This window comes from Passer domesticus, chromosome 15, assembly GCF_036417665.1.
Source record: "Passer domesticus isolate bPasDom1 chromosome 15, bPasDom1.hap1, whole genome shotgun sequence".
NCBI classification, from domain to species: Eukaryota; Metazoa; Chordata; class Aves; order Passeriformes; family Passeridae; genus Passer; species Passer domesticus.
In genome coordinates, this window is record NC_087488.1 from 6,887,804 (window position 1) to 6,901,068 (window position 13,265).

At 44.3% G+C, this 13,265-nt stretch overlaps 2 protein-coding genes across 2 annotated transcripts in view; one reads left to right on the forward strand and one right to left on the reverse strand.

The window, feature by feature from the left end:
- Window positions 1-256: 256 nt before the first annotated feature.
- Window positions 257-13,265, forward strand: part of RMI2 (RecQ mediated genome instability 2) — a 32,617-nt gene continuing 19,608 nt past the window's right edge. The window contains exons 1-3 of the mRNA XM_064390242.1: window positions 257-408; window positions 1,058-1,210; window positions 12,160-12,241. Of these exons, the coding sequence (XP_064246312.1) occupies window positions 406-408; window positions 1,058-1,210; window positions 12,160-12,241 (238 nt within the window). The 5' untranslated portion in view covers window positions 257-405. The remainder of the gene's footprint in view (window positions 409-1,057; window positions 1,211-12,159; window positions 12,242-13,265) is intronic.
- Window positions 2,873-6,569, reverse strand: SOCS1 (suppressor of cytokine signaling 1). Its single transcript, XM_064390507.1, has 2 exons — window positions 6,357-6,569; window positions 2,873-4,493 (listed from the first exon to the last, which is right to left on the reverse strand). Exon 2 carries the CDS (start codon window positions 4,416-4,418, stop codon window positions 3,795-3,797), a length of 624 nt encoding a protein of 207 aa, XP_064246577.1. The 5' UTR covers window positions 4,419-4,493; window positions 6,357-6,569; the 3' UTR covers window positions 2,873-3,794.

Consider the following 13,265-nt stretch of genomic DNA (forward strand, 5'->3'; position numbering starts at 1 on the left):
GTGTTGCAAATTTGGCTGCTGTACTGGGAAACAGCTGTGGATGAAAACTACACACACACTGACAGGATCTGAGTTATGCAGAAGTATGACAAGTCAGAGGCAATGAAAAGACTTAAATGGCACTTTGTGGCAATTGGGAGAAAATTCCTGGAAACTTAGGGCATGGAAAGCCATGTGGAGTCCCAAAATAAGCCCCTGTTACACTGCCTTTGTCACAACTCAGTGGAATCAATGAATGAATGCATTGCTCACACAACTGTTGGCACTGTGAATGGAGGGAGGCAGGAGAGCCAGGGCCTGAATGCCAGCCCAGCACAACAGAAAGGGCTGAGCTGGAACTGAGGAGAAGGATGGTGGATGTGCTGCTCAACAGAGGATTCAGTACCAGCGGGGTGAAGAGTATTGATGGTTAGATATGGGCAGCGTGTTGCCCTAGGGGACACTTTTTTTCTTGTCTGTTGAAAATAGCATCAGTGCTGACTGCAGCTGAAGGCTCATTTCTTGTAAATGACTTCAATCATAACAGAATTAGTGTGACCACAGCCTCAGCGCGGCGACGGCCCTGCTTGGCGTTCAAGCTCCTCCTCCTGAGCACTCAGTAGCTCTCCATGGCTTAAATAAACAGCTTTCTGAATTTCTACAGGTCTATTGTGTTGTATGTAATTTAACTACTCAGAAAGCAAAACATGCTTCAGCCTGGAGTGAGGAGGCCTCAGCCCTGCGGCCTGCGCAGTGCCGGGAGCAGGAGCAGGGCCGGGTCCAGCTCAGAGCCCGCCCTGCTGCTCTGGGGACACAGCCACGCTGCAAAGGGCATTATCTCAAAGCTGTCCCTTCCCCACGAACTGGAAATATTGCAGCCTCTTCAAAAGCATGGCTTTGCTGGGCTCCTGAGCATGGCTCAAATTCTCCCATAGTCCTTTAATTGACTGTTTACTTTTCAGCCACAGTCAAAGGTCAGAGGAAAGAGTTGGGTGAGGGGAAGGGACTGGAATCACCACTCTTCATGTACTATTTAGCAGGAGGGAGTAAAATCTGTTGCATATTTCTATTACTTCAGGTGCAGAGTATTGCAAACTCCTTATTTGACCTTGCTGCTACTTTATTAAAACTGAGGCTGAGAGATTTGACAGCTGAAATTACTACAGAAATCTTCAGGAGATTCCTGCTGTGCTCCTTAGATGTGACACCATCCTTAAATCAGTGTACACAGGTAAGCAGATATTTTAGAGAGCCCTTCATTTGCTCTTATAGAAGGAAAGCCAGAGTGATATTGTGAACACACATGCTGTGGTTAGGATTTCCTTATTGCATTGGAGCAACTCATGTATACCTATTAGAAGGAGGATCTGCCTGGCCACTATGTTATATGCTGGGGAGAAAGTGAGAAGGAAAGGAAGGGGAAGAAAAATAAGGCAGGTAAAGATAATGTAATTTAAAAATACAAGTCAGCTTTGTCTCCTCTTAAGAGACGTTTTATACAATTCTGACCTTCTTGTCCTAATTTATAGTTCTGGTTATATATATTTTTTCTGAGTTATCCCATATTTGCATTTCATAATAAAGACAAAATGAAGACATTTAGGCACCTCATGTGGGAGGATATGGCTTATTTCTGCTAAACTTGCTCTAAAGCAATTGAAGAGAAAAAGAAAATGGGTTTGTTTCTGCCAGGAAGAAAATTAAATTGACTCAATTCTTATGCTTTTCATTCCACACCTCTCAGTGGGAAGCCCCTTATTCTATATCTAGATCTAGTTCTGCTTGGTTTTCTCAGAGGCAGCAGAGAACCTTCTCAGTTACATTGTGCTTGTTCTACCAGTAATGCTGTCATGTGGGCACTCTTCTGTGTAGCAGGGCAAGAGCCATTAGTTCAGAGCCTGAAGGGTTAAAAGATACTAATGTGGAGCTGGGAAAGAGTATGGGGAAAGGATAACAATCTTTGCTGACAGCAAACCAGTCTGGCAGCCTTCACCCTACAAAGACTTTTTTCCCAGTTTAACAATGCTATTCACATTCAGGCAGTATTGCTCCAGTCTCCTATGTGTTGCATAGCACAGCATTCACTACTTCCCAAATTTATATCCTTGCAGCTGCTGTGGGAAAACATGCATCATTTGACAACTAACTCCAGCTTTAGAATTAAGCAGAAATGCTTTATGCTGTTTTAGGACTGATCCAAAGAACATTTTTAGGGAAGCAACACACCAGAAACTCACGTGATACTGCCTGTGCGTTCTTTTTCCCTTTTTTCATCCTGTCCAGTCCACTGAGTGATCCTTAGTCATCCCTAAGGAGGAAACCTATTTATTCCAAAGAAATATCAATGAAGTAAGAGCTGATTTGGTAAATATTAAACAAATGATTCAGTAAGGATCACTATAGAACATACACTCAGAGTCTCCTAAAAGTGGCTTTATCTTTAAAAGGAATGTGAATTACAGCAGGGGAGAGAGATCTTTTATCTCCCAAACTCTGAAGATTACTTCATTTACTGCTTGCAGTTCCTGTAAGCACTGTAGATCTGGGCTGATAGAGTACATTTCTGTGAAAGACTCTGTGCCTTCTTTGAAGTGATTTGGTTCAGCTGTTTTTCTAAGTCAGCTTTTCATGGATTTCAGGAAATGCTTGGGGGAGAGGAGAATAATTTTCTCATAATACAGGTGACACTTTGCCAAATCAGGCATTTCAAGTCATTCACAGCTGCAGTTTCTGGGGGCACTGTTTTTGTGTTTCATGAGCAGATGGAAACAGAACAGTTAGTGTAGTTTAACTTTCTCTGAATGAAGTATAGCCACTAGAAATTACAGCTGCAAATGTAGAGGCTTAGGTTCTCTGGATCCTGTCATGGATCTAAGTAATAGATTCTTTTAACATGCCAAATCTCTGCTCTGTAGATGAGGAGGAATTCAAGATTAGAAGCATCTTTTTATGTGTAAGTATGTCTGCACCTTTGCCATTTGTGTACGCAAATTTTCAAAGAGAACTAAGCTATCCTTTCCCCAGTGCACCACAATGATACAGCATTCACAGACTTTTAAAGTGTGTGAAGAGCATTTCTGGACAATTTTATTTTTCCCCACCGAGGTTCATAGGGTTTGGTTATGTCAGACAGCAATGTCTTCTAGCTTAGGGTTTTGCACCTTTCCACAGAAATAAGGCAAACCAGTGTTGGTGCAGCTTGCTCAGTCAAGGGTTTGATTTACACTGTCATAAACTATGCATCACTGCAGTCTTAATACAGTGTTCCTGCTCTCATGGATTTAGGAGAGAGGTGGACTCCTGGGCAGATTCACCCTGAGTATATTTTCTACTTGCTTGCCCTTTTTTGTTGTAGGCTTTTGCAGGCAGGAATCCTCTGCCTGCTGGACCAGCACTAAGACAGACTAATTTGCTAGGGCAAAGAAGCAGGACCATGTGGAGACCTGTCTGTACTTACACACTCAGTTAAGTAGTTAATCTGCCAGCAGGATAGGTGCCAGAGCCTTTAAAACTAAAACCAGAGATGCTATTTTTTTAAAAACTGTGACAATAAAGTTTATTATGTTAATATCATTAAAAATATTATAAAATAGTAAAATATTCTGCTTGGCAGAAAAATTATGCCAGGGTTTTAAAACCCCAGGTTTGTGCAAACAATTTTTGTAAACATAAGAAGTCAAGTGTTCAGGTTCCATCACAAAATACAGTAAACTGCTACAAAAATAAGTTTGCTCACTGTCAAACATAATTAAAAATCCAGGAAGATGGATTTTGTTACACATGTCTAATGTGTCCCTATACAGTTAATGCTGCACTTATATCTGAAATGGGAAGGATTTCAGGTAGTCCTTTAAAACAGGATTGAGTGGGATCTGATTTAAGTTCTCTCTTCCAAAAGTCTTCACGATGCTTTTGCGGCAGAGCTCCTGCAGCGGCTGCACCCGGACCTTGCGAAGGGGGGTAACCAGTACCTTCCTCGGGGAGCTTAGGTAATGTTCCAGCAGCTTGAAAAGACAGTCAAAAGTCTCTTTGCTGCCATCCAGGCTGAAACGCCCAGTCTGAAAGTTAATCCGGATACTGGTGGGCCCAGTTGCAGTCTTAACACTGATGGCAAAGAAGCAATTCTTTTGTGTGCTGTCCCTGATGAGGAAGGTGCCCTCGGGCTCAGACTTCAGCTTCTCGTGGGCAGCACTGACAGTCAGAGGGCCCCAGTAGAAGCCACAGGCATCCAGCAGGCTGCTGGCTCGAGTGATGCTACTGAAATCGGCTTGGGAGCGAAAGGTTCGGAAGTGTGTGTTGCCCTGTGCCTGCACAGTGCCGGGCCGGCCGGGGCCCTGGAAGCCTCGTGCCTGCGAGCAATCCCGTGCCGGAGGGTCAAGAAGCCGTCTTGGGTCTGCTCCAAGTGCATTATCTGCTGACACCTTGCTGTGCGCTACCATCCTACAGCCGAGAGCAGCGGATGCGGTGTTCCATAGCGTCAGCGGCTACGGCAGGGCGGCCTTCCAGCAGCTACTCTGAAATGCCGAGGAGAGACAGTGTGAGATCGATCCCCAGGGACAGGCAGCAATCGCTGAATGACCAGCTCTTCCATTGATACACCTCCCACCCATTATCAAATATTAAAATATTCACTTCCCAATTTACACCAGGCAAACAACTGCTCTCTTTTGGACAAGATTAGAAGCCTATCACTATGGCAAACTTCAACACTCCAAAAATATTTAGCGAAGATCATTAACAGTTACAGAAGACAGTAAGTTTCCCTGCTATGAGCCCTTTCAGGGCCTAGCAACTCAAATGACTTCTCAATGAGTGGACACCCTCTCCCATTCTCAAGTTTTTAAAGAACAAATCAACAAATCAACTGAATTACCATTTTTTCTGCCTTCCCAACTACAATGTCAGAACTCAGCACACAGTGTTATTTGGTGCATGCATTGTGTGAAAAAGTGGATGAAGGCTGTGTACCCAGATAATTGGGGAAGAGAGTGAGGTGAGGTGAGGTTCTATAGTATGACTGAAGTGTAACTTGGAGGGACAGCCTGTAACAAGGTCAATTTACACAGTAATCCTAAAACTTCTTTCCTCTCTCCTGTTAACCTAAGGTTCAGCCATAAAAGGCCATTTCCATTCTCCCAAGTTTCCCTTGGGACAGCAATGCTACAACCTACTAGCTTATACAAATCAACCTCTGTGAACCCTTAAAGCATTACTCTGCAGTCTCTCTCTCTTTTTTGTATCACATGCACTTTAAGTGGCCCAATCTAAATTGCTTCCTATTGATATATCTTTCAACATGAGGGACTAAATTCATCCCTCGTGTTACTTCAAAGGAATTAGCAGGGCTGCACCAGGAATGAGTTTGGCCTGAAATGTCTGCCTCTGACAGTGTGGTTCAATACATCTCCGCTGGCTGCCTTGACCTTACTGGCAAGCATAGATTTTAGGATTTATCCCTATAGTCAGATATAGATCTGCAGCAGCAGCTTGTTGAGAAACCTTGAAGGATTCTCAGAAATGAATCCCTCACCCGTCTCACAGTTCAGGTTAACATGCTAACGAGAATTTCTAAGAAAGCATCCGCTGGATTTCTGTCTGTGCTAATTTAACAACTTGATGTTTAGTTTCATTTAGGTCATATTACTTCCTCAAGCACCTACAAGGGTTGTAAAATCCTTAAGCTAGTAAGTAACAGGCTGAAAGTAGCATTCGCTTTGCTTTGCACAGCAGACGGAAACTGATGCCAGCTTTTCCAGTTACTGAGCCAGGATTATCGCTCAGTATTTAAAGTTAAAAATTCAGTTTCAGGACACCCTGGGGAGAAATAAGCACTAAGCCCGCGATCTAAAAATCAAAGGGCTCCCCAGCAGAAGCCGTAGGGAGCCAAGCGAGTTAGCAGCGCCTTTCCAAAGCGCACAGAGCGAACAGGAGACACGCCAGTCTTCGGAGCCCGAAAGCCAGGGCAGGGATCTGGGACGAGGGCGCCACGACTGCGGCGGAGCGGAGACTTCTGCGGGGCCCGGCCCGGCCCGGCCCGGCCCGGCGGCCGTGCGGGCACCGCGGGCCCGGGGCTGCCCCGGCTCCCACCGCCGGCGCGGGCCCTGCAAACCCCGCTGCGTGTTCCCTTTCGTGCTTGTCCCACTATTTTACACCAGGCACAACAGGTCTGTCTGAGCACAGACACTGAGCCAAAAAGGGAGGAAAAAAATGTATTTTAAAAAAAATAATTAAAAGGCAAACACTCCCGAAGCCACCACGCTCTTGGCACGTCTGGCAGGACTCCTCCGGACATCTGAGCTCATCGAGCTGCGGCGCCCGAGCCCTCTCGGTGCACGTCGCTGTTGGCGCGGACTCCCTGGGCAGACACCCTCCCTTACCTCGGGGTGCCGCGGGTGGGGGCCGTCCCCGGAGCGCAGCACATGCTGCCAGTCCCAGTCCTGCTGCTAGTCCAGGTCCTGGCCCCGGGGGCCGGCCGAGCATCCTCCGGCGGGGGCCCTGCCTGGCGCCGCGGCGAGCCGGGGCTGCCGCGGGGCGGGCGGGCGAGCGGCACCTCCAGCGCTCCCGGCCCCTCCAGCGCTCTGTGGCGGCGCATCGCACCGGCTTTTTATTTAACGCTCGGCTCGGCTCCTCCCCGCCTTCTCGGAAAACATGTGGCTTACGTTCACTTTCGCTTTCCTCAGACTGGGTGGCCCTGAGCACCGCCTCCGGAGAACGCCCAGCGGGTTCCCGGGTCCCCTGCCCCGCCGCTGGGGATGCTCTTCAACCTCTTTTCTTCTATCCCACTACGCTGGGTTTACTTGTTTTCTTTTCTTTTTCTTTTTTTGGGTTTTTTTTTGGTTTTTTGTTTTTTTTTTTTTCGGACAGTCCCGTAGGAGCAGGCGGTGGCCGCGGGCAGGGTCGAGAGGTGCTGGGGGGGAAATCCGAGCACGGAATCGCTCAGAGGCCCCAGGGAGGCCAGGGGACACTAGAGGTAGGTGATGGATGAGGCTCTGATGGCAGCTGTCTCAAAACGTGGGGGGGAAATGGCAAGAAAAGCAAGCAAGCAACCACTGCGGGGAGGTTTAACGTGAAAATAGCTGCTCTCCTCAGAGCTAACCTTCTGTCATCATGAACAGAAGAGGTAAGAGGACATAATGTATAACTTAAATGTTAAAGAAAGGACAAAATATTAGACTAATAATCTCAAAGTGCAAAAAGCATTCAGAGAAGCTTATGATCCTTCCACTGAGAAGACTGTAAAGATGCTACACTGGGGTTTCAGTTCTTAAAGCAGAATTTCCCTGGGGTTTTCTCCAGAGTAATCAGTATTAAAAGTAGCTGTTCAAATCCCAGCTGTATTTATAACCTTGCCAGCAGCCAGTGCAGGAATGCTCTCCTGCTCACCCAGAAGGAGATTTGAAACCTCAAATACCACACCAGTGTCTTATGTGCTCCCTTAAGCAGGCCCAGTAAAGTGTGCTTTCTTCCAAATAGGATGTGTCTTAAATAGCCACCACGTTTTAAAGGCCAAGTTTCCCCGTAGTTAACATGATTGTTTTGTAACAATGCAAAGGAATTGTCTCTGTCAAGTGATTAAGGGGAGAGGGGCTGGCAATGCCTTGTGAGTTGTCCTTTGGGATGAAGTTGAGGGAATGTATTTCTTGCTTTGAGACTAAATATTCTTTTCAAAATCCAGTGTGATCACAGACTGACTTAACCTGATGGCAATACAGCACCTTACAGTGATGTGCAGCCAGTGTACAATGGGTGAATCTTGACATTTCTGATGATGTTTTAGCCACCAAAATTTACTGCTTATGTTCTGTCATGCAGGAGAATGATTCTCATGAATTTGGAGAAGCAGTATGCCATTAATTTTAAGACCTTGCACAGAGATTCACTTTATGCTCAGACTCTTCTCTCAAGTTTTGAGCAACAGAGCTTTAGTCAAGGTTTGGCGTAAGCTGCTGGGGGAAGCTCATTTGTGTAAAGCAAATGCATGAAGGACTGGTGGAACTGAAACTTCCCTTAGAATTTGCACTGCAGTATTGCCACTCTTTGGCACAGCGTGCTCCCTGCAGGAGTGGATTCCACGGCTGGTTTGGACATGGCACTGTTGGTGTTCACATAGGTAGCCCAGCCAGGCCTTGCCCTTAACAGCTTAAAGTCTACTTAGGCAAGACAAAGTCCCCTTCCTCCCCCCGACTCTTCAAAGAAAAGGGCTTTGAAGTGCTTAACTCTGTCAAGATAAGGTAAATCAGAACCAAAAGTGCAGCTCAGATCCTCTTAGCTCCTCCCCCAGCCCCCGGGGCGCCCAGCGAGCTCCCTCCCTGCTCTGCAGCCTTGTCCTGCCGTCTGTGGCTGTTAGGGGCAGAGCACTTCATGCAGCACAGTGGGGTGCGTGTTTCTCACATGAGACAGAGTTGGCTGAAGGTTGCTGTAGATGTGCCAGGAAAGCTGTTTCACTCTCATATAATTTTTAATTTTGTAAGATCACAGGGGAAAGAAAGATCCTGCAGGTGCTCATGCAGTCTGTCTGCCATAGACTGTCTAGTGCAGCTGACAAAGTGTCCATCCAATAAGTTGTGTTCATTGAGCAGGAATGTGGTAATAACATTCACTTGCAAAGCTTCAGAACTTGGCAAGGCTTAATTGGGCAGGTGAACTCCCAGATGCAGAGGAGAGTGATGGAGTGAACCTGCCAGCTTGGACACCAGAAGCCAAGCGTGTCAGGCTGCTGCTTATGGAGTTTGACACCATCCCTACGTGACCCACAGTGAGAGTGGTCCGGTGTGCTCCATGAAGTGCCTTAGAAAGACTTGCCCAAGAGAAATGGGCTTCAGCTGTATTGTGTGAAGGAGATTTGCACAGTGAGTGAAGTTTCTGTGATAGGAGTTGAGGGTTTAGATGTGAAGGTCCCACAAGTTGAGCTTTCTTGGGAAATCTTCAGTTTTACGCACTCATGTTTTGGTTTTGCAACTCTCCATTCCGTCCTTGCATTCTCTCTCCTGCATGCTCTCCCTCGCCTCAGCCCCCCGGCAGTGTGTGCCCTGGCAGGAGCTCCGTGCCACCAGGATGCCACAGGGTGCTGTCACTGAACCCAGCAGAGGGCAGCGCAGAAAGGGGAACCGGGCAGAGCTGCTGGACAGAGCACACGGGGAAGCATCTCTAGGTAAAGGTCTGAAGGTGAAAACATGCTGCCAGTCCAGGTGATTCTGACCCGTGCTCTGGCAGATTAAGGGGCATTTGCTGCTTTTTGCAAGGTGAATTAGAGTCTGTTTGGTAAGTAAGGCCTTCCATGTGAAATGCCTATTTTTCTCCATGTGGAGAAACAAATTGTGTTTCCTTCCCTGCTGATGGTCTCAGGAAAGAAAAGCAAAATCTGGAGAGAAAATTATTGGGAGACATTACCCCATCTTCCTTTCTCCCTTTTTTCTAGAGCAGGAAAGTAAATGCTTTTGCTCTGAAGGTTTATATCAGTAAACCTCCAAAAGTTAGGATAAAGAACAAACTCAGCTTTTGTTAAAAATGAAAGTCATTAGCCCTATTTTGTAAACATTGTTTTGAAAAATGACAGAAAATTCAGAGGAATTGCTGGACATTTGTGCAGCAGGAGCATGGCTTACTGGCTAGAAACAGGACAAAAGTGACAGGGAATCTGTTAGAAAGCACTGGGAATAGGGATGGTAAGGTCTGCCAGGAGGCAGCAGGAGAAAAAACATGGTTTTGAAGATAGTTTTGAAGGTGAGAGAGTACTGTTTCTATTGGGGATATGTGAGACATTTGCCTGTTTGTTAGTGTTCCAAACTTAGCCCAACTAACAGCAGAATAATGCAGACAGAGCTTCCTCTATTTGTGCTCCAAAGCTTTCCTCACCCTCTGACACCACCAGGAGGGATGAGGTTGTGATACCATGTGTGGTATTCCCCACGATAAATTCCATTATGGGGCATTCCACACCCTGCTGAATTCATCCCCACTGCAGAGACAGTCCTCCAGGAAAAAAAAAAAATCTGAAAACCTGAAAGGCTTAGGAAATCAGCAGGCACTCCCCATTTTAGCTTTTTCCTAGCTTTTGAGAATAGAAGCAGACACTGATTCTGTTATGAATCTGGATTAATGGACAGGCCAATGTGTCTGTGGGACAGCATGTTGTTTAGAGTTTGGTACAGTTTGGTTCAGTAAATAGAGTTATATTTGACTATTTGTCTTTGGAGGTTGGAGCCTCTCTTGTGCTGATACTGTACATGATAGCTCTTATATGAATGTGCTCAGTATCTACACTGATCAAATCACCAACATAATCTTTAGAAAAGGGGAACTGAAGCACCAAGAGATTCAGTGATTTGCTTGAAGTCAGAGAGTGAGATAGTCTGCAGAAGGGCTAGGAATGGAACATAATTCAGGTCTTCACAGCCCTATACTAGAAACTTAACCACAATACCATCCTTCCTGTTTTAGTGGGTTTTGTTTTCTTCTCCAGAATCTGAATTTTCATTTAAACGAAACCCTTGAAATCGGAATTCTTTGATTTTACAAGTAAATTAGACACCACACTGTCTGTGAGTCTGCTTTCAGATGCAGTGAAACCAGCAGCACTGAGCCAAGCGTGAAGCTGTCACCCACTCTCATGCAGTGTTTGGGTTAGAGTTTGATGCATTTAAACAGGACTCGTCCAAGAGATGCAGCCATTGTCACATTGCCTCACACATTTCCATGCCCATACTGGCCAATCAATCATTTTCTAAGTTAAGAGGTAATAAAGTGGGCCTGATGAATACAGCTCATCTTCTTATCCTTTTAATCAACTCTTCCAGGTAAAACAGCTACAGATGTGACTCACTTTACACTGGTATTAGTTATCATGCTAGGTATCACTGAAGAACAATGTGTGTCTGGCCAGGCTGTCAGTCACAGCAAATTCATCATTATGCCAAGAAAAAAATACATTTTGAGGATGTCACCAATTTGTTATCAAGCCTTGATAAGCATCTACTTAGAAAAGGGCAAGTCAGTTGGTACAGCAATAATTAATTCTGTCTGAACTGGAATTTGTGCTGTTCTGCAGAGAATGTCTAAGTCAGATCCCATCCAGATGGGATAGATAAGAGGAATTAGTGGTTTTGTCTTCTAAAAAGGATATGCATATGTGTGCTGGCTAGAATGGAGAACTGTGAGGTTTGGAAAACAAGCAAATTAAGCTTAATTGTGGACTAAGGCTGAGTAACAGCTGAGCCTCTCTGTCCCTTAAGTTCCTTTGAATAGTCCATGTTGTCTGAAATATTTCACTGTAACAGATATAAACTGCTATTTTTCAAATAACCAATAAATTAACTGTCTGAGGCTATGAGAAAAGTTTCTTTCTCAGCTGGCTGTTCTGGAATTGTTTATTTTGAATTATGTTAGTTACTTTCTCAGAGTAGTTAATGCTGGTTTCCTTGAGCCCAAACTAAATGGATCCTGTGTGATGTTCAGTGGAAGTTCCTTGTTGATATAACTAAGTCAAATCAAGATTCACATTAGTCTCATGAATTCAAATGCTGAGCACTTAACCACATGAAAATGTGGTTTGGGCTTTCTGCATTTCAGTAGTTTAGACATCCTTCTTTGTAATTAGTTGACTGGGGGAAAAAAAAGGGAAAGTCAAATTGTTGGTAAAGAATTGTGAAAGGGCAGCCTGCTTTGTGATGTTTTTTTTCATCCAAATGACAAATTTGTCTTGCTGGATTGTGTGTGAGTGTGTCTGTATGTGCATATTCCACAACTGATGAAAGAACTTTGAATCCCTAAAAATAATGTTGGTGCTAATTGAAGAGGTAGCAGGGTGCTGTTCAGGGGAACTGCAGCCATAAATACTGGGCTGGAGATGTTGAAGCAGAAGCATATGAAGCTAGTTTGGCTTCCAGATACATCTGCTGGACTACAGAGCTTTCAGTGCAGGCTAGAGGAACACATTTTATTCTTGGGCCTAATCAGCACATGGGGAGACTTTTATGGTTGGGATGAGGTAAAGGAAATTATTCAACTGTTCCCTCATATTTGGTTTTCAGTCCACAGAAATTGAATAAAATTCATTCTTAATATAGTCAAATGGATACAAATCTCAGTTCCATTTCTTTGGATGTAGAGAGATTCCAAATTAAAAAGAAAAAAGTGGTCTTGTTCTTAAAGTGAATAAAGACTGATGTGGTGCTGTTACAGGAGGCAGAATTAGCACACTGGAAGTTGAGAAATGAGAAGGTGATGGCAGAGCAGTGTTTTGCAGCATCTCAGCCAGATCCAGGTAGGTAACTCACTGAGGCACTTTCAAATTATTTGGCTGGATTTTTAAAACTTGAAGCCATCAAGCCTGGATGACTAAATCTGAATAAATCACTGCTAATACTCAGAGAAAAGATCTCATGGCATATGGGTATGAGAAAAGATCTCATGGCATATCTCATGGGCATGATATGCTGACCTCTGTATTCCTCCTGTCATTGGAATCTACTTCATTGACAGATCTTTTTTACAGTTGCAGTCAGTTCCCAAATCATAAACCACCAAACTACTGATGATGGAATACATTTGGTTCTGCAGTATATAACAACTCCTATACCAAACAAACAGAAACTACTGAATGTGCACCTTTTATTCTACTATACAGATTGGTCCAATATAGATTTTATTATTGGCTTATGCTCTTCAAAGTATTGAGAAATGATCCAGATTGCTGTTCCTCCTCTGTCACTGGAGAAAGGATAAGTCCTGATAGGTGGGTCAATAGTTTTCTTCAGAGTACAAATATTAATTCCTCATTTGCCAAGAAAATAAAAGGAAAAAACCCCACCATAATTGCTCTTGTGGAAAAAGAATTGGATTTTTTTCTTCAGACATTTTCCCTCTCCAGATTTATTGCAAACCTCAGCCAATTTTACATGTGAACTCAACAAGCTGAGTGCAAAATGGATTAGCTTCACCATGTTCCAGCTCCAGGAAAATTTCTAGGAATCAGGAGAATAAGCTGACAGTTTCTGATGAAAGATAAAAAAGTACTTTAAATTTAGAATTTTTGGCATCTGATATTAAAGAAACATCATCCAAAGATATTAATGAAGCATTTTCTAATTTTAGAAATATCTTTATAAGTTATATACAGACCTCACCACACATACTTTTGGATTAATTAAGAAGAAATATTATGTTATGTAAAACTAGTGTAGCTTAGCATGCTTAGGTCTTGATGTCCTCTATCAGTAAATTAGATAATTAAGAATATGAAAGTGGGAAGAGTGCCCAGCCTGGAGGATTTCCTGCAGGAGCTCTGG